General features: G+C 42.5%; 1 protein-coding gene across 4 annotated transcripts in view; it reads left to right on the forward strand.

Moving 5' to 3' along the window:
* The window catches only part of MSANTD3 (Myb/SANT DNA binding domain containing 3), a 36,581-nt gene extending 30,381 nt beyond the window's left edge, over positions 1–6,200 (forward strand). For all 4 annotated transcript variants that reach the window (XM_033431207.2, XM_033431206.2, XM_004271487.3 and 1 more), the window contains one exon: positions 3,741–6,200. In XM_033431207.2, the coding sequence (XP_033287098.1) occupies positions 3,741–4,150 (410 nt within the window). In that variant the 3' untranslated portion in view covers positions 4,151–6,200. The remainder of the gene's footprint in view (positions 1–3,740) is intronic.
* Positions 6,201–25,009: the final 18,809 nt, after the last annotated feature.

The following is a 25,009-nucleotide window of genomic DNA, read 5'->3' on the forward strand; positions in this document are numbered from 1 at the left end:
ATTCTTTTGGGGTGGGAACTCCAGTAGAGGGGACTGACATATTTCCAGTCAGGCACACTAGCATCATTGGTCTGGAAAAGCCCCTTTTTTGTGTGTTACTTACACATTTATTACTTTTCTATCCCCATTCACCACTTTCATTCTTTTCTTCTGCACCTTAATCATTCTAAGGTGCTTGTGTATTCTCTCACATGTTCTTGAAAGCATGCGTTGGCGTCGTGTGTGCCTATATTTTAAATTTACATGGATTAAAAATTGTGCAGTAGATACCTTCCTTTTCCTTTTGCTGCTTTTCACTTAGAATGTTTTAAATATCTATTCCCATTGCAGTGTGTAAGTCTAATTTGTTTCTTTTCGTTGATGGATAATATTCCGTAGTATGCATCCCCCACATCTTATTTATCCGTGTTCCCAGTCCGTCCTGTTTACTTTGTTCTGCTAAGAAGAGCTGAGCTTTGGCCTGTACACAGTTTCCTTCCCATCCTTTTACTGCCTTAGTAGGTTTTCCCGATGAGCTTAAACGTACTCAAATTGCCCAAGTGGAAGAATACCCCCTTGACTGTGTTCTCTGCTCCCAGGAAAGCTTTCAGGCCTTCCTATCCATTTTGCACAAGATTGAATTGTTTTCTACTTCAGGTGGCTTTGTTTTACCTGGGAGAGAGATTACCTGGTGTGTGTTTGCAGCAGGTTGCCATGCCCAGGATAGTCTTTCTCTAATTAAGAGGAGATTCTCCCCATCTGAACACTAGCTTCCATTCTTTGGAGCTACTATGTGTGTGAAAGTTAATTACTCCATTGAGCTTCTCTAGTTTTAAGCCCCAGCTTCTGCCAGAGTCTTAAGAGGCCTGGCTTTTTAAATTTAAAATGCATTTGTTAGCACACATTTAAACTAAAAAAATTAGTTTTAAAGTAGAGTCATTTCTCTGCTCCTGGACATAAACATGCTGTCTTCACGTTCACAACTCGAGAGAGAAATTTGGAGATCAGAATTTAGGATATACACCCATATTCTTAATAATAGATGGTTTTGTAGTTGATAAAACTTGGAGATTGCCTTTTAAGACACACAAGTGATCAGCTGAGCAAGTGACACAGTGAGAGGCTAGGTGCTGTAGTAGCTGAGCTTGGATTTTGGAGTTGTGCAGACCTGGACTGGAGTCCTGGTTCTTTGAACTAGCCAAATGACTTTAGATGTTGTGTTTGGTTTTCTATACTAATACCTCCCTCAGAGGGTTGCTGTAAGGATTAAATGAAGTAATGCTGCAAAGCACTAGCCTAATGCCTAGCTAGCTACTCAGAAAATGGTAGCTGCTGTCGTCATCGTCATCACCATCACCATCACCATCATCAAAAGGCTCCTAAAGCCAAGAATTACTGAGATAAAAATGAGCGTTTGGCAATTGGGAGAGATGAGTAGCATCATCAGGGCATGAACTTTAAAGGCTCAGAGGAGTATTCAGAACTATCCTCTGGAATGAAATCAAAGAGAAAAGAGGCTAAAGGTACCAAAAAACGTCTAATGTGTCCAGTCTTCTTTGAAGAAGTTTCAGATCTGAGACTAGAAAGGAAACGGATGAGGTAATCCTCTTTGCATCTGATCCCATCTGAGGGATCCTATTCTCAGTGCCAAGCCTTTCCTGTTCCTTTGTCCTGTGCCTCAGCTCTCCACTCAGAACACTGTTCTTTCTACACAGTTGTGCTGTGTTGAGAGGGATGTGACCTACTGCAGCCAATTCATCCTGCACACGTTTCTTATATGCCTAGCAGTGTGTCAGGCCCTGTTCTGGGTCCTCCAGGAGGATGAACTAGAGGCAGTCTCTGTCTTCAAAGTAATCAGAGACCTGAAGGGGAGGTAGTTAAGCCGCCAGTTTTAACAAGTGCTCTGCCAGAGGTAGGCTTAGGAACCAGTGGGAGCATGAAGGAAGGACATCTAATTGAGGCTATAGCCGCTGGATTTGGGAAAGATTCCTAGGGAGACATTTTCATTATCTCTGGATGACAGAGAAGTCCTTTTAACCTCCTCTTTCAAAAGTAAGGTTTTTACCTTTTCTTTTATCTTAATTAGGGACTAGTTATGGTTGTTACCTAACCCCTTGGAGTGAAATAATCTAAATAAACAGTAGCCATTTTCCTTTTATTAACAGACATTATGAGTTAGGTTTCCCCCAGTAGCCATTAACATTCCCAGCATCCCATCTTCTGCAATAATGGAGTGGATGTAATAATGTAATCAACTCTGTTAATAAATTGATATTATTTTTCTCCAAGGAGAGGATTCTCATCATTGGAAATATAAAGCTTCCCAAGAAGGCATTGGAGTCACAGCTAGAAGACTCCATGGGTTAGTAGGGTTAGTGGTTTCCTTATTGAAACTTCCTAATTGATACTTGTATCATTGCCCAATAAAAATACTAGTGCAAACATGGCGCCACCAAATGTGGCATCCTTTTATATCCAGAAGCTCTTTTCCCCTTTTGTTCAAAGCTTCAGCCCATAAATATTCACTAGGCATCCACTAGGTACCAAGCAAAATAATTGGTGCCCAAGGATAAAAGAAATGATTAAGGCATGGTCCCCAAATAATACTAGAATGTGTTAAGTGCTGTAACAGAAGAGTATGTACAGAGAAAGAAGAGGGCTGAGGTTTCACAGCAAGTGGCATTGATCCTGCATGCAGTAGGGGTTAGGAGGGAGGTTGAAAGGGGAAACTGGAGTAAGAGTGTGTGTTTGCGTAAGGGAGTCGGGACAAATAGCCCAACTTTAGCTGAAGGAGCAGTGAGACAGAATTATGGGAGAAAATAAAGATTGTGGTAGGATTGGAGGGTACACAGGGTATTTTGAAGAGTAAGACAAGGAAGATAAAGGAAGGTCGGAACCAGATTAAGAGGGTTACTTAGGGTGGATTGGAAACAGAGCCGAAGATAGGAACCCCAGGGGAACATTTAAGTGTGAGTCCTGACAGGAGACTTAAAGAGCAATCAGAGAGGAGGCTGTAGAAAACTTAGGAGAGACCAATGGTTCAGAAGCTAATAGAGGAAAGAAATGTCAAGAAGGATTGTCAAGTGCTAGGGAGAAGTTACCTACGAGGGACGTTGGAAAGTGTCTTTGGGATCTGAATATTGACCCCCAGATGGCAGTGCTTGAGGCAACAGCCAGATGTAGGAGACTGAAGAGAAGTCTGGGGAAGTTAAACCAGGGAGTGTAGGCTCATCTTTCAAGGAAGAACCTTTGTTAAGATGCCTATCCTGGGTAAGGGTTAAGACCTGTGACCAGGACCCACAGCAAAGGTGCCCTTGTGGAGACTGAAGTTCAGTGTTCGTGGCTGAATGAGAGTCAGAGAGGGAGAGAGACTGAGGGAGAACTTAATCTGAAAACCCACTGCTGGCCTCACACTGTGGTCTTCTGCTCACTGGGAGTCATGCACATGTCATGTTAGGATTTATATCCACATAACCAGGTCTCCAATTCTTGATAAGCACAATCTCTGACCACTGTTCCCGTAGTTTGAAGTGCCAGAAATGACATAATGAAACCCTTTATCGTTACTTCTTCAGGGAAAATTGCTCTCGATTTATGGGTTTTTGAGAAGTCAGGTGGGGCAGGGGTACCTGTGAACATGCAGACCAGAGCAGATGCTACTTCAGATCATCCTGTCGTGGGGGACCCTGTCATTTGAAATAGGATTGATTTACTCTCTGCCTGTAAAATCTTTGAACATGTTTTCTGCTACTGTTTTTCAGAATCATTTGCTGTTTCAAATAGAGAACTGTGCGATGATGAGAAAGAGTTCATACATTTCCCAGTATGTGAGGGGACCTCCCAACCTGAACCCTCGTGTTCAGCTGTCAGAATAACAGCCAATAAAAACTACAGGAGCAAAACCTCTCAGGAAGGTGCTTTAAAAAAGATGCATGAGGAAGAACACCATCAACAAATGTCCATCTTACAACTGCAGCTGATACAGATGAATGAGGTGCATGTGGCCAAAATCCAGCAGCTAGAGCGAGAGTGTGAGATGGCAGAGGAGGAACACAGGATAAGAATGGAAGTTCTCAATAAAAAGAAGATGTATTGGGAAAGAAAACTGCAAACTTTTACCAAGGAATGGCCTGTTTCCTCATTTAACCGGCCCTTTCCCAATTCACCCTAAGACGGTGGGGTGTGGCTCCCTTGTAATTAATCTGTGTTGGCAAAGAAGGCCTGGAACACGAACTTGCGGTCGGTAGCCTGTCACAGAGCTACAACTAGGAAGATGAGAGTGGTAGTAGTCACTTATTTAAGAATACATTCAGGTAAACAGCTGCACCCTATGTACCCCTGAAGTGGCAAAGAAGCTGTTCGAGTCTTCTGAAAATTATCACTATGAGTGCTATCATTCTGAATGTAATGTCTCTTAATTAGAATTCATACAAGAACCATGTGTGAGTGGTGTTGTTGTATTTTTTTAATCAAATGCAAGTGTGACTATAAAGTAGTGTGGCTGGGTTTTGTGGGTTGTTTTTTTTTTTTTTTTTTTTAAATAGACGTCAGACCTTGTCTATCCAAATGAATGCCCTCCCATTGAAAGTGGCTGTCCTGGGAGGACACACGTTTCTCCAGTGGTGATGCTGTCGCTGAGAATTTGCTAGAGGTCTTTCGGAGCCTCCACAAGAGCTACAGCACACTTTTCATTTTGTCAATGTCATCTTTGGAGTGTGGATTTTCTGTTTTTAAACAGCCGAACATAATGGAAGGCTCTTTTCTAATGTGGCTCATAGGCTGCCTTTTAAGTCCTTCCTTTCCCCAAAGAGGAGTTCCAAATAATGTCTCCAGCAGGTGTAGCTTTGTTGGAACTAAGGATGTGACTACCTTGAGGGAGAAACGTTCGTTTAGAGCTCTACATTCTGTCATGCTTGTTTTATTAAAAGACAAGACTTGTGATTTTATAGTCACACTGTGTATGTTTTTGAAAGGTGCTGCCCGCCCCCACTGTGCTACAGTTTTTGCCTTCCTGCTGTAGTTTCCTACCGACTTTGTACTACTGAGTAAATGGTTGCCCTTGTTTTTAATCTTTAGCCACCTAAGGCAAGGCCCTTCCCTCGCCATGCTCCTGGTGCTAGCTAATAGTGATGCTACGTAGTCTGCAGAGTATGCAGTTAGTATTGAGCTTTTGCAGAATCCATTACCAATATATTTGGAAACGTGGATTGATAAATGGATATTTTGACTGAGCTGTGATATAACTTCTCCTGTAGCCTAGTGTGAAAAACAGCCTTGGGAGTTGGGCATAACAGTAGCTGGAAGAAGCAAAGTGACAGTTAAGTGCCAAGGCAGGTCAGCAATTTCTGAGAATGAAAGTTCAAGGCCATGTGGTGGGGAAGGAGGAGTGTGTGTGACAGAGGCTATATAGGGAGTGTAGGACGAGGAGTCAGGGCTTGAATTCTGAGCCTGGCTCTGTCTCAAGTGCTGTGTGACCTTAAGTTACTCCATTTAGTCTTTGGCCCTGGTGTTTCCCGTCTATAGAACAGGAGAGTTGGTCTAGATGATGGTTAGAATCTGCTACAGCTCCTTGACTGTGATTTGATCTGCACAGTCTTGGATGAGTACTGCTAACATCATAATTGTCCGGAGGACGTGGGTCAACAGGGAGAGTTTACTGCAGTGGCTAAGCTTCCTTCCTTTCATAATTTTGGAATTTGGGTCCTGGGGTCTGTATATACTAATATACTAATATATGCACTGCATAAAACTTAAGTGGATATCAATTTATTTTATACACTGATCATATTTTAAATATCTTAGAGGAACTGGTTATTTGAAGGAACCCTGTGAAGACTAGTCTTCTTTCAAAGGAAGGATGCTTTTGTAAGGATTTGCGTTCTTAATTTAGTTTTTACCAAATGGACCCTTTAGAGAAGCAGCATCTGGAAAAAGTCCCAAGTGTAACCGATTTATGGGAGACATTAGGGCAGAGAGTGGCAGGTCCTCAACACAGATGATGTGGACTGAGAAAAGTTTGCCTTTGCTTCACCTATTGAGCCATCTGGAAATCTCCTTAATATGCAGATTCTGGTGGGGGGGCCTGAGATTGTGCATTTCTCACAAGCTCCCAGGTTATGCCAGTTCTGCTTGTCTGGTCACCACAATTCTGTGTAGCAAAGTTTTAGAGGACCCTGTGAACCTTTTACCTGTTCTCAAAAAAAAAAAACAAAAAACAAAAACCCATTAGGTTAGGTACACTTTTGTGTACAGCATTGTGCCAGATATTATTCCTCTCTCAGAATTTACCACCTAATCACACAAATAACAATGTAGAACAGCACAAAAAATGCTCACACACATGATGGAACTATAAAAGCATCGAACTAATTCCTAACTGAACAAATAAAGGATAATTAAACCAGCAGGCTAAAGCACCTTGTTCTACTGTTAATGGTATTTACGAGTTTATAACAGTTTTCAACCTTGAGTATGCATTAGAAACAGTATTTTATAAAAAATTAGTCCCGCTGGGTCCCACTCCCAGGGGATTCTCATTCAGTTTACCTGGATTGGGGCCTGGTCCTCTATATTTTTTGGAAGCTTTACAGGGAGTGATGATGCCCAATTGGGATTGAGAACCACTGGTGTAGAGTTCACAAATGTGTCTCATTTGGTCCTTAGTCCTGTGAAGTCCTGCAGAAGTGAGGAGATGATGCTCAGAGAAGAACCGCCTGCACCAGGCTGAAACCTAGTGAACAGCAAAGCAGAACCTCAGTCCTAGGTCTCTCGACTCAAAAACAAATAGGCCCACCTGCCTTCCCTCACCCCATCCCTCAAAGCTATATCGTGGATTTGCTTTACCCCGAGAGTCAGATCACATCTACAGGATACTTGTAATGCCTCCACTCATGAACAGGTACATCCCAATTCATTCCACTTTTGAGTAGTTCCTTACCTGAGGTGGAAATGCAATAATCATTTCTTGGTAGATGCTGTAGAGAATTGACCGATAAATACTAAGACACAGTTCATCATCCCCTGACCTGCCAAATAATGGACACAGCCCAGTAGGGGACATAAGACTTGTATACAGCTATCATGTACTTGATCAGGCACGTCTTCTAAAGGATTTGAAGCCCAGCAGAGAGTGAAGAAGCTTGAAGGAAAGCCTGGAAGAGATGGCATTTGAGCTAAATCTTTAGAGTTGGTATTTTGGTAGGTGCAGATTCAGAAAGGAGAGGAACTTCACTAGATGCAAGGTCCTGTTGAAGGTTCAAGATGGTGAGACACATAATTGGGAGGACATGGGAGAATATCCAAATTAGGCAGTAACATGATCAAAACTGTGCTCCAGGAGGAAGATTAGAAGATGGAATTGAGTTTAGAGAAGACTGGAGTTCAGGAGATGAGGTAGGAGGGTTTGGTTAGGATGAGATGATAGGAGCACCTAGTAAAAAACGAGGGAGACCAACGTGAAGGGCGTTGCCGAAGTGGAATCAGTCAGGCTTGGCAGCACGTTGCTTTTGTTGGAGGGGATGGGTAAAGTTTTAAAGCTAGATGCCGGAAAGAATGATGCTGATTTAAATAAAGAACGGATGCATTTCTGGCTGACGTGTCCTAGGAGAGGCCTAGACGTGAACTAGTGCAGTTGTTCCCACCCACTCAGCCTCAAACACCAGCACCTCCTCCCGTCTCCTCTTTGGCTGTCACCTCTTTGCTCTGGCTTCTGCCTCTTGAGCCTCCTGTGCTGCCTCTTGCACCTGTTCATCTGACGTTTTAACCCCTCCCTGCTGGGTCCTTGTCCCCCGACTCAATTTGGTGCTCCCTCTGCCATCAGTACCTCCAGTGCAGCTGGTGGTGCATCAGTCACCATCTCTTATAATGGCTTCACACTTGAAAGAGCAGGAAAGACTATAGTTGATGCTTAACAACCAGGGGGCTAGGGGTGCCCACCACCCCCAGCTGTGGAAAATCCGCTTATAACTTTACATTCAGGCCTCTGTATCTGCAGTTCTGCATCTGGGGATTCAATCAACTGCGGATGGTGTGCTGTAGTACCCATTTATTGAAAAAAAAAATCTGAGTATAAGTGGACCAGCACAGTTGAAACACATGTTGTTCAAGGGTCAACGGGATTTCTTTTTTTATTTTTTTAAATATTTATTTATTTAATTTATTTTGGCTGCGCTGTGCCAGGTCTTAATTGCAAATTGCAACATGTGGGATCTTATTTTTTATTTTTATTTTTTTTTACTTGTGGCACGCGGGCTTCTTGGTTGCGGCATGCATGTGGGATCTAGTTCCCCGACGAGGGATCGAACCCAGGCCCCTGCGTTGGGAGCGTGGAATCTTACCTACTGGACCACCAGGAAAGTCCCTCAACTGGATTTCTTTATCTCGAGCTTCAATTCTTTTCTAGCTGGCATCCACAAATTTCAGGGTATTTTTTAAGTGTCCCATGTTGTGTAAAGGTACACTGGCTGAGAGGGGATGTTAATTCCCATGTATCCCTATTACAGTCTGTTTCCAAAAATCAAACATAGAATCCTACCTTATTAATGCATTAAAAATTAGCAAATATTTTAGGAACTTTTCAGGGAGAATCTTAAAATGCATTGGCTTTTTTTTTTTTTTTTTTTTTTAAGAAGAAAGAGAACAAGAAGAGAGGTATGGTGGGGCAGTGCATTTGAGTTGTCAGCAGCTTCTGCAGTGTCAGGTCAATTACATCAACACTTGGTCTGGACCAGGGGAAAGGAATGGTTCTGCCTCCTGGGAATGTCAGAAGGACCTGATAATTATATTTGGCAAAGCCAAGAAGAGTGGCTCTGTAATGTCATTGCTAAGAATTACCCTTTTAATAGTATCTCTGGATGTCTGAGCTGTTCAAATGGAATGACACTTCTTTTCTGCTGTGGCTTTCATTTCTGTTGGGCTGCTTCCCAGCTGGTCCTTTTGTTCTTCCTTGCCCTTTTCTATCTTCTGCCTTCCCAGCCCTGTTTCTCCAACCCCTCCTTCTGCACCCACAGCAGTTTTCACTGTCCCCCCTTTTACAGTTGGAGTCATGTGAGAATGTGTGTAAGGGAGATACTTGCCCAAAACCAGCATATTCAACATGTGGTATCAATAAGGTGAAGTGTAGCCTTGGACTAGACAAAATATCGACCATCTGCTTCCTTGCTGCATCCGCTACTTTTGTGTTGGTGGGACTCAGAAGTCACGGAAAAGGTCACCAGTGATTCATGTCTGCAACAAATTCTTTTCTAATTGTGCCGTATATTATGCCCTTCAATACAACTTACTAATCTCTGCCTCAGTTTTTCCATCTGTGAAAGTGGTGTAATACTTATCTACCTCCCTTGAATGTTGTAAAGATTAGTCTATGTTAGTAAAGCACTTTTGAAATAAAGAGTGATGTAAAGCATTTTAATATTATTGTTGTCATTGTGATGTGGGTGCCCCCCTGTAGAGATGCTGCTCTGTAGGGGAAGTACCCCATGGATACCACGGTTTAGGAACACCCAGTACAGAAAACTTCCGTAACAGACACAAGAGTGATTTCTTGGTGTGTGTGAAAGTTTTCAACATAGTATTTCCTTAAACAGCCCTTTGGTTCATTTAGAATGAGATTTGATTATAGAAGAGTGATTTATGTAAGATTTTTAAAGAACATATCTATTGAACCTTTATTACCCAGTATAATAGGGTTTGCAAGCCGATTATTAACCTAACAGTGCAGTTTGTCAACATTAGGTGGAAAACTTCCATTTCTACATTATCCAGATGCCCAGATTGTGCGTGAAGGTTTTTTCACTGTTGACACTGATTAGAGTGGACAGAATGGGGATCCTGCTACTTCTGAGTGAGGGGATCGCAGCTCCAGTTCCACTTGCAAAATATTCTCACAGCACCTCTAGTGTGGGGGGAAAAGACTCACCATGTGTGTTCATCAGAGTAGGGGGTTCTCTAGGCATAAACTTGGGCTCCCTTTCTTAACTCCCGATAACTGCTAAGAGATTTAATTAGGTTCTGGTCTGAATTTTCTCTTTTGTGGGTTTGTTGGGGGGAAAAAATTCCAAACCCTGTTATTTAAGAAATCGGTTATTTTTAATGAAAAGGACACCTGTTACAGTGGAACTACTGTAAATAGTAGCAGAAGTTAAGGTTCCGGTTCCTTTTTTTTTTTTTTTTTTTGCGGTACGCGGACCTCTCACTGTTGTGGCCTCTTCTGTTGCGGAGCACAGGCTCCCGACGCACAGGCTCAGCGGCCATGGCTCACAGGCCCAGCTGCTCCGCGGCATGTGGGATCTTCCCAGACCGGGGCACGAACCCGTGTCCCCTGCATCGGCAGGCGGACTCTCAACCACTGCGCCACCAGGGAAGCCCCCGGTTCCTTTTTGTCTCATCATCTGGTTTAGCTTCCAGAGTAACCAAGAAGGAAACTCACACTGGTGCTCTGCTGATGAGGTGCATGTGGTTCTAGATTTTTATCCTTGAGTCTCAAAGAGTTTTTGGATGGGCTGGTGTTACACTTTCTGCAGGAATGGAAGATGGTCACTCTAGTCACTCAGCCTTTGGGAAATCTGGGAGGCTGCTGGGGCCCATCTGCTCTCATGTGGTCACACTGAGCCCAAGGCTGCAGGGGCAGGAACTGCCCAGGGGAACCCCTTCTCATGGTGACGGCTGAAGTACAAGAGGGCAAGCCCACCTGTGGAAGCACATTTCAAGTTTCAGTGTCATATCTGCTAATATCTTCTTGGCCAAGGCAAGTCACGTGGCTGAGCCAAAGGTCAAGGGGAGGGAAGTAGACTCCTCTTAAGAAGGTGAGGGGAGGGTGTGAAAAATTTGAACAATAATCTCATTTACCACAGTGTCACAAGTGGGGAGGCAATGAGTGGAATACCAAGGAGTTGAGATTATATTATTAATTGAGGAACAGAGAATCTAGGGGGGAACTGCATCCCTGTTCCTTCCTCCCTTTCTTTTTTTGGAGGGGGAGGCTTTAAAATAGTGATAATAATAGAATATATGTCATAGGGATGTTGGATTAAATGAGCAATATGTATTTAGTTATATGTATTTAGAACAGAGCCTGGCACACAAACACTGTAAGTTTTAGCCACTATTTTTTTCTCTTAAGGTCATATGGCTTCTAAATGGGCCAGGGATATTTGAACCCAAGTGGCCTGGCTCTGGAGCTCATGCTTTTAAGAATCAGAATGCACAGTGTTTCTATTCAGAGCCTGAGTTCACATCTTTGCTTTGCAAAGAATGTGGCCTCCTGAATATTAGATCATCATCTGTAAAATACTTTCCAAGACTGCTATAACGATTACATGAGAATATACATATGAAAGGGCCACATAAACTATAAAATCACCCCCCCCCCAAAATCCCTAAACCTTTCTTCTGATATTCTGTGTTACAGGACAGTCCAAGACGCTCTTCTCCCGTTACAAAACTTCACCTTAATCTCTTCCTCCAGCCTCCCCACTCTGTGACAATCCCTGAACTCACTTATCATCTTGGTTTCAGAACCAGGCTCTGTGAAATTACTTCTGTTGATCCCTCTAACTGAAGTGCTCTCAGCATCTCTACAACCCCTTCCCATCACCTGTGCTGCTGAAGTGTCACCCATCCTTCAAGGTCAAGTGACACCAGGACACGCTCCTGTAACCTGGGCTCTGGTCCCAGCTTTGCTGGTAACTCATCACTCTCTGGATTAATATTATTTCCTTGTTTATAAATTAAGGGTGTTGGAGGAGAGGATGTCTACATTCCCTTCCCCTGTTCTAATTAGTCTAATTCTGAAGTTAAACTAATCTTTTCAATTTACTGTATGCAACACAAGTTTTCAATGTAGCATTCTCCTTAAAAGATAATGTGTACATAAATGGAATTCTAATCATGCATCCAAGTGGATCAGCCCCAAGGTTGAAAGTGCTATTTGTGAAAGTTATTGATATTAGCATAATGATTGTACTTAAACTGTTTCTAAAACAATCTAAATATAGGCAACACAAGAATTTCTATATAATGGGCACAGAAAGGTTGTTGCTTCCCAAAATGTAATTTTCCCAACAAGTTGTAACTGGCTGCTAGTTACTTTAGCTCTTTTAAATTGCCCATTTCTATAGATTATAGAATAATTCTATTTTACAGATTGCCCTATTCTAAGGCAATACTGTGCCCAGAATATGTAGATTTTTGTATTTGTTTTTAAAACTTTATCAGTTGATTTCAGTAGATGGTATCTGTTGTAAACATCCAGGGCTGCCTGAAAACCTACTTCAAATGGAAGGAAGTTAGCATTTATTGAATATTTTCTATGGGTGCTAAGAACATTCATATATTATTTCATTTTATTCTTAAAATACTCTGTAGGAGTAGGTAATATTATCCATATTTTAAAGATAATGGAATGAAGCTTGGAGAGGTTAAGTGTCTTATTCAAAATCACATACCCAAAGTTTTGGAGGTGGTTGTACAACAATGTGGATAAACTTAATGTCACTGAACTTTACACTTAAAAACAGTTAGAAGGGTAAATTTTATGGTATTTCACCACAGTAAGAAAAAATCACATACCTAGCTTAACTGGATTTAGATCCCGAGTTAGTATGCTTTGATTAGTCTGCTTATGGCTGGTTATGATTACCAACATCTGCTAGGACTGATGAGAACAGTCCTAGCAGAGAGAAACAGAGAGAAGAGCTAAGTGAGGTTAAAGGTATCAGCAACGGCAAAGGTGGTACCCAATTCTGTCTGACAGCAAGCTGAGAATCAGTGACCAAGGCAAAAAAGAGAGGTCGCCCATCAGTCTTGCCATTTAGTGCTTCTCAAACGTTAACGTGGATAAGAATCACCTGGGCATCTTGTTAAAAATGCAGATTCTGATTCAGTAAGTCTGGGCTAGGGCCAAATTTTACATTCCTAACAAGCTTCCAGGTACCAGTGATATTGATGATCCATGGACCAAACATTGAGTAGCAAGGATTTTAGATCACAGGAACTTCCAGGGCTGCTCTCTAAGTGTTTCAGATCCCTTGCGTCAGAGAATCTGGGGTGCTTTCCCAAAGCAAGTTCTGCGCCCTTGCCCAGACCTGCTGAAATCAGAATCTCTGAGGGCAAGACTGGGAATCTAAACTTCTAACAAGCTTCCCTGTTGCTTGTTAGGTGTAATAAAGTTGAAGAACCACTGCTAATAGGACATCACCATAGTATGATAACAAAAATCACTTTATTTCCATTCCCATTTCCAGTTTATAAAGTCTTTTTAGATCCTGTTTCTCCTGTGCCTGTACAGCAGGATAATGAAGGCGATACAATTAGCCCCGCTTTGCTGATGAGGAAACGGACACCTCTGGTGGTTAAGTGCTAGACCCAAAGGTCTTCAACTCCCAGAAAGGTTTCTTTTTATTATTTCATGGCTCTCTCTCCTACTTTACCATATCTTCACTTATAGTCCTACACAAATTAGAAGTTCTTTTATGTCTAAAAAGCTTTGCAGAGCAATTTTCTTTCTATGACGCTTTTAAAGATTTCAATCTAATTTAGCATATTAAGAAGCACAGTTTATGCTTAGAAGCATGAAGCTATCCAAGGTCATGGCAAAAAAAATGTTTGAAGTAATGAAATAGATTGCATGGAATTTTTAAAAAATCCTTTTTTTACCCCTCACCTAGATTCACCAATTGTTAACAGTTTGCTTTTCCCTCTCTTTGAACCACTTGAAAGTTGCAGACTTTGACACTTCACCCCTAAATTCTTCAGCGTGCATGTACTAAGAATAAGAACATTTTCCTACATCCACAATCCCATTATCCCACGTTTCTCCATTATCACACTGGAGAAAATTAATATTAACTCAGTAATATCTTCTATATGTAGTCTGCATTCAAATTTATCCAGTTGTCTTAAGAATGTCTTTTATTGCTCTTTATTTTCTCAGATCCAATCAAGGTTTATTGCGTTTGGTTGTTTTGTGTCTTTAGTCTAATTTAATCTAGAAGAAATCTCTCTCCTTTGTTTTTCATGACATTAAATTTCTTTTAAAGTCCAGGCCTCATCAATGTGCCCCACATTCTGGATTTATTTGATTACTTCCTCGTGATTAGGTTCAGGTTAAACTTCTTTGGCAAGACTGTCTTATAGATAACTTCACGTACCTCTGTTTACATAGTTTCAGGAGCCACATGGTCGAAAGCTGCCCCACCATTGGTGAGGCTAAATTTGATCACCTGGAGAAGGCAGCATCTGCTAGATCTCTCCATTATAAAGTTACTTCCTTTCACTCATAGTTAATTAGTTATATGTGGGGTGATAGTTTAAGTCTCTCTGAATATCCTGTCCCCAGCCACATTTCACCCCATGGTTTTAGCATCCATCGATGATCATTACTCAAATCAATTATTTCATGGGGATTTCAATGGTGATTAAACCAATCTTGGCCATTTGCCAGCATTTATACAGAAAGAAGGTATGCCAGATTGGAGAAAATCTGAATTTAGGTCACCTCAAGTCACGCCTGGCTACTCGGAAAGCACAGGGTCCACTTTGCTCCAACTTTCATAAGAGGCCATCTTCCTTAGAACTCCCGAGCCAGAGGTGAGTAATAAGAGGTGTTGTTTTCTTTTCCCAATGCTAATAAATGCCCACCTGAAAGGAAAGGCTCCCGATTTCCTTCTAAGCACGCCTACTCCAGGGTCCCTCTCGTGTCTGCCTCTGGTGCTGTCGATCTCTCCTGAGCGCTACTGGGGAAAATCATGTGCTTTCTCTTCCTCTATCATCAATGACCACTTCACAATTTTCTCTTCCTTCTCAAATCTGACCTCAAATTGCTGTGTAGTAGGGACTTGGGGCAGTAATCCAATTGAAAGGGAGGGGTCAGGGTACTTGATCTGAAGTGGTATCTGTTGTATATATTGCATGTCAGAAGTCAGTTTAAAGAGAAAGTAACTTTTTACATAAGATTGAGAGGCTGCAACTGCTCACAGCAAAGATGGTAATGAAGATTGGGGTGGAAAGGCTAAGAGGGAGTTGATGGAGATTACAGGGGGCCAAAGCTGCCTTCAGCTACCTTTTGATGCAGCCACTCCCACACCCACTATCCCCACTCCACGCTGCCCCCCTTGCTCTTTGGAGAAAGAGACCCTGAAGCCAAGATCCAGGATGTTCCTCAGTGTCTCAATACCGTACCTACAACCCCCAACCCTACCCCCATATCAGCCTCCACTCTTCCCTCTTGTTTCAAAGAAGAAAGTGTCTTCCCTCAAAAGTCAGTCCCTCCATCCATGCTTTGAATTCCACGCCTCCTTGTCTCCTCAAGAATCTTACACATCTGATTATCCTTTTTCCTGTGTTGTGTAGTCAATTCCCCCATCCCAGGATCTTTTCCATCATTGTTTAAATATTTTACAGTCTCATCTCAAAAAGTCCCTCCTCCACCCAGTCACCTCTAGCTTTGTTTCTCTTCTTCTCTTCACAGCCAAGCTGTCCAAACGTTCTGTCTCCACTTCCTACTTCCTACTCATGTCTCGGGAGGCTCCAATCTGGATCCTGCCTCTACCACTTTACCAAATGGCTCTTGCTAAGATCAACGATGACTTCAAGTGACTCTGTCCATTGGACACTATTCAGTACTCGTCTTGATTGACCTTTTAGCAGCATTTGACCAGTTAGCCATGTCCTCCTTCTTGAAACATTTTTGTTCCTTGGTCTCTGTGACCCTGTTCTTTCCCTGGTTTTCCTCCTAATTTTCTGGCAGTTCTTTCACATTTCCCTCCATTGGAATTCCTCAGGGATTCAGGCTAGACCCTCTTCTAATTTTATAGGACAGTTGACCTTTGAACAACACGGGGGTTAGGGGGACCAACCCTCCTCACAGTTGAAAATCCGAGTATAACTTTACGGTTGGCCCTCTGAATCCACAGCTCTGCGTTGGAGGAGTCAACCAACCTCATAGGGTGTAGTACTGTAGTACCTATTTATTGAAAAAATTGAGTGGACCCTTGCAGTTCAAATCCATGTTGTTCAAGGGCCAACTGTATCTCATATACTTTTAAGTTGTCATACCCACTTCTATGACTTCAATTAATTTTTTCTCTGATGACTCCCACACTTACATGTCCATTGTAAATCTCTTATGAGCACCAGACTTATACATCCAACTGCTACTGGATGTCTTGTTACAGATGCCTCAGTGGCCCCTCAAACTCAGTGTGCCTACAACTGAGCTTCTCATCCTCTCTCCAAACTGGCTTTTTCTCCAGAGGTGGCTATTTTAGTAAACACCCTTGAACCTAGGGATAACCATGGCTTGATACGTTCTCTCCCTCAGCTCCCACATCTAGTTCGTCATCAAATTCTGTTGATTTTACCTCTTTAACCTGTCTAATTCATTTACTTATCCCCATCTTCCCTAGTTCAAGCCACCATCATCACTTACCCAGACCACTAATAGCTCTCCCATGGTTTTCTTGGGTACATTTTGGCTTTCCAATCCATTCTGCACACTACAGCCCAAGCTATTTTTCAACAGTGTCATTGAGATAAAATTAACATACCTTACAGGTCATGCATATAACAAAGTAATCTTTTTTTTAATTGAAGTATAGTTGACTTACAGTGTTTCATAACCAAGTAATCTTCTAAAAACATAAATCTGAGCAGGTTATTCCCTATTCATAATCTTTGGATCAAATCTGAATCCTTACTCTGGCTTAAAAGGCCCTGTGTGGTCTGGTCTCTAACTTCATCCTTTGTGTCATCTGACTCCTCACTCTCCAGGCTTCAACCACAGCTGCTGCCGGGGGCCTCTCACTGTTGTGGCCTCGAGCCCTGCTGCTCCGCGGCATGTGGGATCTTCCCGGACCGGGGCACAAAGCCATGTCCCCTGCATCGGCAGGCGGACTCCCAAGCACTGCGCCACCAGGGAAGCCCTTCCCTGTTTCTTAAACTTGCCCTATTCTTTATCATTCTTACATGTTGAACTTTCCTCATAGAATACTGTTCCCTCTCTACCCGCCTCTAACTCTTCACCAGTCTCCCAGGTTTGGCTTAATATCACGTCTTAGGGGAAGCTTTCCTTGATACTAGTACCCAACCCCTAGGAGGTAGGGGTCCCTGTCTGTTGCTTTTACACCTCCTTTGCAAAACCCTTCATAACTGTAATTGATTGTTTAAAGTCTGACTTCCTGTTAGACAACAGGACAGGGACTGTGTCTATCTGATTCACATCTGCATCCTCACTGCCTAACATGGTTGCCTGGCACATAATGGGCAATCTCTACATATTGTTGGATGAATGCGGCTACTGTCACTGCTCTCCCTGCCCTGCCCTGACCCCTGCTCCCATTGTTGTTGAAGTCACCACTATCAGAGCTGCCCAAAGTCTCATCACTATTGTTCTGCTTTGAGAGAAACAGCTTTAGAATGTGGTCTTGCTGTTTCACCTTTACAACTCTCTTAATTAGGAACCCAGATTAAGTGCCAGGTCTAACTATGTTGACCCTGATGCTGAGTCCCAAGGCCATCAGACTGTAGGGAATGATTTTCAACTGTTTGCCAAGGGAGAAGAGTTAGAAAACCACCGACTCAATTCAAGTTCACATGTACATGTACTGATGAGTTGCTGTATACAGTAATGTGTGCATGGATACACACATTTAAATGTGCTGCATGTACAAATACAGGGTCCAGCTGTCACACTCAAATATGCAGACATACACACTCTCCCAGAGGCAACCTCATATATACTCATTCCCTACATATGCACACAGAGAGTAAAAGGACATATGCTTGGCACTTATGCATATGTACAGAGGCAAGCTGATATACTCATTACATATATATATACACATAGGCAAATGACATATGCTCAGTACATATGTGTACATACAGAGTCAAGCTGACATACTTAAACATACACAGTGGTAAAATAGAATTATTTAGCTCCATTTGACTCACTCTAATTCCTGCGTGTACTTAACTCCTTGCTTTATCTCTCCTTCCTTATTCTTAGCCCAATGGATGCCATTCTCAAGTTCCCAGGCCCTTGCCTGTAACCTCATGTCCCTTCCCTTTGACCTACCTGGCTAACTGTCACAGCTTGCCCCTCCAGTAGCTTGGCTGCCCCTGCTAGGCACCAGGCTGCCCTCCTGCAGGTCTCTCTAGTAGCCAGCCTGGTCAGATGAGCTCCTTTGACTGCTGACTTTAACTCTTAAGGTGACCATAGGCTTTGGAGTCAGACAGACCTCGATTTGAGTCCCAGTCCTACTGCCCACTAGCTGTGTAACCTTGGACAAATAATTAAATGCTCCAAACCTCAGTTTTCTCATCTACAGAATGAGGATAATATTATCATAGCACCCTCCCCATTAGGTTTCTGGGTGCATTACATTAGATAATACAAGTGGCGCTCTTAGCCTAGTATATAAATGCAGTTAATGGCTATTGCCACTCATAACAGCTTACATTTATTTGCTTATTATGCCACTACTACCTCTAGCCAATTACTTATTGAATACTTACAATGTACTAAGCATTGTTCAAAGCACTTTACCTGTGCAAACCCATTTTATCCTTACAACAACCCTATGAAGTAAGTAAAAATTCTGTTTCCATGTTACAGATTATGAAACTGAGGTCCAGAGAATTGAAGTAACTTATCCAAGGTCATTAAACTAGCAAGTGGCAGAGTCAAGATGCAAAACCAGATGCTTTGGTTCCGAGCTTACACTCTTAATTACTAAGCTATACCTCTTACAACAATTTATGTGTGATTGTCTTTGTCAGAGAAGCTATTTCTTTGGTACAATCCTTTATGAGTTAAACCCTTGGAGAAATTTTTGAATTGCATCTGAAAATTTCCATTTGCTGAAAGATGGAGAAAATCTTCATTCTGTATTCAGCGCAATACTGAACAACTGAATGACAAGAAGACCTGCAGGCAAAACCCAGAGATACCTCTTCAGTCTCTCTACCCACTCACAGGGACTGTTTGGGTGAGAAGCCTTTCATATTGACAGAATTATAGTGCTGAAGTCTCTTCTCCTCAGGCAGAGTAAGGCTACTCTTTGAATTCCTACAGCACTTTTTTGTTCAGATGTCTGTAACCCTGGCCTCCTTGGCTTCTGCCCATCTACAGAATTGAGGACCAGTAAGGCCATGTGGGTAACAAGAACGGTGCCTTCAACTGGAGTTGTAATTACAAGCAATGTAATCACAATAATCCCTGCATGTAATCACAAGAAGCCCCAACAAAAGTCTCCTGATGCGCTGGCAGGGGGCTCAGGATGACTTGTGCACACCCCTTGGTGGGTGTACTATTAGTGGTGCCGATCTTTGCTCCATCTTGTATCGGGTGATGATGCCTCTCCACCTGCTCCTGCTTGTGATGTGGTGGGGCTTTGGAGTCAGATGGGGCCAGGTGACTCCAACTTCCTAGCTTTGTTGTTTAGGTAGGTTACTTAACCTCATGAGCCTCGGTTTCCTCATCTATAAAATGCAACTAATACCCACCAGCAGGGTAGGTGGGAAAATCAGTGACAACAAATAGGAAGTGCCTGGCAGTACCTGGGATGTAGCCAGTCTTCAGTGAATTATAGTTACTATTGTCATGGCTCAACCCAACAATTATTCTCTTCCACCAATATTATTATGGGGTCTCTCCGACTAGACTATAAGTTCTGTGAGAAGCAGAGACTTTGTTTTGTTCAGTGTTGTTTCTCAGCGTCTAGAACAGTGCCTAGGCCATAGTAGGTGCTCAGTAAGTATTTGTTGAATGAAGTTTAAAGCCGGTTGATCTTGTTCTCTGTCCCCACTATGCTGGCCAGCATTCAGACCCTCTTGTTCACAGGCCCTTTGCTCTGATGTTCCCTCTGCCTGGAACAATCCTTCTTCACCTAGTTAACTCCTACTCATCCTCCTGATCTTAGCACAAGTATCACTCTTTCAGATTTTGACCTTCCCTTTCATAGCCTCTGTCAACATTGTTGCAATTTTTTTTTTTTTTTTTTTTTTGCGGTACGCGGGCCTCTCACTGTTGTGGCCTCTCCTGTTGCGGAGCACAGGCTCCGGAAGCACAGGCTCAGTGGCCATGGCTCACGGGCCCAGCCGCTCCGCGGCATGTGGGATCCTTCCGGACCGGGGCACGAACCCGTGTCCCCTGCATCAGCAGGCAGACTCTCAACCACTACGCCACCAGGGAAGCCCCGCAATTTTCCTTTTATTCGTATAACTGTTTGATTAATATTTGACAGTAAACTTCATAAGGACAGGGACCAGATCTGTTGTACCCATCACTGTATTTTCAGGGACTAGAAGTAGACTTTCGGTATAAATTTGCTGAATGAATGAATGACTTTATCCACTCTTTCCTTTTTTTTTTTTTTTTGTTTTTTGTTTTTGGTTGTTACTGTTGTTTTTGAGGCTTGTGGGATCTCAGTTCCCCCACCAGGGACTGAACCCAGGCCACGGCAGTAAAAGCCCAAAATCCTAACCACTAGGCCACTAGGGAACTTCCCACTTTTTTCATTTTTTAAAAAGACCCCCCCCTTCTCTAGGAAGTGGGATCCAATTTCTTGAGTTGGGTCAGAGGTCAGTCCCAGGCTTGCACTGGGGCTGCACCATAAATCATTCCAGTGTTTCTGGACTGAACTCAAGTACTGTGATCCTCTCCTACCAGGGCCAATTTGTCAGTCCCAGAGTTCTCATTACTGCTTATCAGGGCTTCATTATGCAGCTAGACCCTCCAGCAGGAGATCCAGCAAGGCCAGAATTTTGGCTGGGTTGGGAGTGTGAAGTAGGATTTGCCACTTACTCCTCCTCTCCGCCCCCACTCTATGTCTGTTTAGTGTTTATCACACTGAGTTGCAATGATTAATTTTTAGATGTACGCCCTCCCCCTCCCCCAGCAAGGAAGGACTATCTCTTTCTCCCAGAGGCTATTGTGATGCCTAGCGTGCAGCTGATGCTCACAAAGATTTCCTGAAGGCATGCAATGTTTTCCATGAATGAAGCTTTACTGGGGACAAAAACCAACTCACAGGAGAGGGCACTACCTCTGGCTTTTTTTTTTTTAAACCTGAGCCAATAAATCTCTTTTAGTTTAAGTTAATTTGGGTAGTGTTTGTTTTCTATTACTTGGAACTGAAAACATGCTGATAGAGCATAACTAATGGTGTTCAAGTATGGGATCTCTGATAGATTATTGTTGAAAAATATTCATTACATAGTCACTCCTTCTTACCTCCATAAAAAGAATAGACTTCTCTACCCCTTTGTCTTTGGGCTCAGCTACGAGACTTGCTTTAGCCAGTGGGATGTTAGCAGACATGTACAAACAGGGGTGTGAAAAGTGCTTGCACAATTGGGCATGCCCCTTGTACCACTACCACCTCCATAAAAAGAGGTTCCCCCAGGTAGCTTCTGCCCTTTCAGCTGGGACCCCAAAGTGAATATTCCTGGAGAAGATCAGAACTCAACCTGTACACAGGAGCCAAGACAAGCTGAACCTGTAGTTTAGAGCAGAGCCATCCAGCCAAGCCTATAGTCAACCCCCAGCCCTATGAGCAATGAGTGTTTACTACAGTACATTGCTGACATTTTGTGGTTGTTTGTTATGGAGCAATAACTAACTAATAAGGTTAGCCCAGGGGGTTCCAAACTGGCAGTGTACGTGAATTACTTAGAGAACTTTAAAATAAATAAGGGATACTTGAGCTTCCCCCAGAATGTCTGGAGTGGTATTCAGAAATCTATATTCTTTTAAAATTCTCTGGGTGGTTTTTATGTAGTGAGTCCCCCACTCTTTTGTTATCTGACATTTTGGGGTCACCAATATTAAAGCATGTGATGGGGGTTCTATTAAACAACCACTAAGATTTTTTTAATTTGGGAGGTTGGGATTGACATATATACACTAATATGTATAAAACAGATAACTAAGAACCTGCTTATAAAAAAATAAAATAAAATTCAAATAAAAAAAGCAATAAAAAAAGAATTTTATTGAGTTATAGTTGATTTACAATATGAGTTTCAGGTGTACCACATATGGATTCAAAATTTTTATAGATTATACTCCATTTAAAGTTGTTATAAAATGTTGGCTATACTCCCTGTGCTGTACAATATATCCTTGTAGCTTATTTATTTTATACATGGTAGTTTGTACCTCTTAAGATCTTTTTTTGTCTCTGAGACTGGATGATTGAAGTCAGAGAACTCCTGTTTCTGAAGTACAATCCTTTCCAGTTTGAAAACTTTTGAGAAATCTGTGTTGAATTTTTCTTAGCTGATTTGGAGAAAGATGCAGAAGTAAATTAGCTGTGATTTATGGCCATAGGAGTTTTGTTTTTTATTTAAGGATTGTCTCCTCTTAGTATTTCTGCCTGGGCTATGGTTAGCAGTCAAATGAAAATTAAAAGCAGAAGACTGGGGCTGGGTGAGTCAAAACACATGGCAGGAAAAAAATCACTGGTGAGGTCAAGTTTAGGGGAGAAGCTGCTGAAGGAGTGGTCTGAGAGGAGCCTTCAGCTGTGGCTTAGCAATTAGGAACCTGAGATCACACCTGATGCAGAAGCCAGTTGAAGTTTAGCTGAATAATTGCCATGCCACTGCCCAGTTTAGAGGTTCGAGGCAATCTTAATAAAATGTTACAAATGTGAATTTATATAAAAAGCATGAAAAAAGTATGATTTAAAAGAAAATAGCTTTTTAAAGTTATAACAATAAAAATTTTCATTGACAAAAATTCGAAAAATATAGAAAAGTATAAAGAACAGGAATCATTTTTTTATAGTTTTTGTTTGTTTGTTTGTTTTTTAAATTTTATTTATTTATTTATTTATTTTTGGCTGTGTTGGGTCTTCATTTCTCTGCGAGGGCTTCTCTAGTTGCGGCAAGTGGGGGCCACTCTAAATCGCTGTGCGCGGGCCTCTCACTACTGCAGCCTCTCTTGTTGCGGAGCACAGGCTCCAGACGCACAGGCTCAGTAATTGTGGCTCACGGGCCTAGTTGCTCCATGGCATGTGAGATCTTCCCAAACCAGGGCTTGAACCCGTGTCCCCTGCATTGGCAGGCAGATTCTCAACCACTGCACCAGCAGGGAAGCCCCCAGAACAGGAATCTTTTATTCATAAGCCCACCTTTCAGAGATAACCACTGCTAATATATTGCTGTGTATTCTTCTGAACTTTTTTCCTATGGATGTGTACACACACATGCCTATTTCAGAAAAATAGGATTTTCTTATACATACTCATTAGTATCATTTTTTTCCATGTCAGTAAACACTAACCAGTCATCACTGTTAAAACTGCATAATACTCCATTGTACAAAGAAATACCATACTGGGACTTACCTGGTGGCACAGTGGTTAAGAATCTACCTGCCAATGCAGGGGACATGAGTTCGATCCCTGGTCCGGGAAGATCCCACATGCTGCGGAGCAACTAAGCCTGTGCGCCACAACTACTGAGCCTGCGCTCTGGAGCCCACGAGCCACAGCCATTGAGCCCGCGCGCCTAGAGCCCATGCTCTGCCACAAGAGAAGCCACCGCAATGAGAAGCCCGTGCACCGCAATGAAGAGTAGCCCTCGCGTAGCAACGAAGACCCAACGCAGCCAAAAATAAAGAAAGAAATAATTAAAAAAAAAAAAAAGAGGTACCATACTTTAGTTCCCACAGATGGATATTTAGAGTACATTTACTATTATAAAAAGGCTGTGGTGGATATCCACACAGACATTTTGTGTACTTGTCCAGTTATTTCTTTAGGCAAAATTCCAATATGCGTAATTGCTAGATTAAAGGATAAGCATTTTAAAGGTTTTGATACATAGTCGAATTGCCCTCCTCAAACATATAAATTAATAATGTTAGGTTTTGTCATTTCTTTTAACTCGTTAGTCATCAACAGGAAAAAAAAGTTTTGTAAGTTTAATCTGCCTTTTACTAGTAGTGGGTTTAAGTATCTTTTCATATACTTATTGTCTGTATTTCATGTGAATAAGACATTAGCTTCCCATTTTTCTACTGTATCAACTTTTTCCTTCTGATTTATATTAAGCATATTGTCTCCTATTTATATTGAAGACATTACCCCTAATGTGGCTTTGCTTGTAGTGGCTTTCCACACATTAAAAAATTTTATGAGTCAAATTTATCAGTTTTTCAATGAGATTTTAAAATTCCTTCTGAGGTGAGAGGCAGCATAATAGAATGAAAAAAGTAGAGGAATTTCAAACAATTCAGTCCATACTCTTACTGCCTGTGGCTGGGTCTCATTTTGCACAATGTGGTAGGAAGAGCACTGGATTGGGAGTCATCACTTTACCTCTCTGGGTCTCAACTTCCTCCTTTGTAGAATGGGGATGAGAATGAAAACTCCCTTGCAGGCTGTAAAAAAGAACTGGAGGGGATTCATGTAAAGTACGTTGCCCAGGTCTTGTATGTAGCAAATCCTATCTAAATATTAGCTATTATTAGGGGGAGAGGGCAGTATAGAATTTAAAAAACTATTTTAAATTCATTTGGTGTTTGTGGGAATAGGGTAGGGATGAGGATCCGAGTACTTTAGCCATTTATCCCCATCTCTAAGAACTACAAAGCTGGAGTCAGAACTTGAATTCCAATTCTGGGGTCCTGCCCATTTCCTCGTAGGTGACCTTGTACAAGTCACCTTCACTTCTCCGCGGCTCAGTTTCTTCACCTAGAAAATAGCTATATCATAGACCACCTGCCCTTTTGCTGGGCCAAAGAAACGCTTCAAAAATGCTCACAAAGGGCGGCAAAAACGTCTGTTAGGGTAATGCTTTCGGAGCCTCCACGGCGCCCGCCAGCCCCCCGTGGCCGGACCGAAGGGCGACAGCACCTCCCACCCCCCTCGCTCCCGCCCCGCCGCAGGAACAATAGCTCCCCCGGAGGCGGCGCCGGCCGCGGGCGGGGGCGGAGCTGCCGGCGCGAGCGCTGGGGGTGTGCGCGGGGCGGGGTCGTAGCCACCCCTGCCGCCGGCGGCTCTGTCACGCTCCCCTCACCGGGCGGGCC

Source organism: Orcinus orca, chromosome 6 (assembly GCF_937001465.1).
Source record: "Orcinus orca chromosome 6, mOrcOrc1.1, whole genome shotgun sequence".
NCBI lineage: Eukaryota > Metazoa > Chordata > Mammalia > Artiodactyla > Delphinidae > Orcinus > Orcinus orca.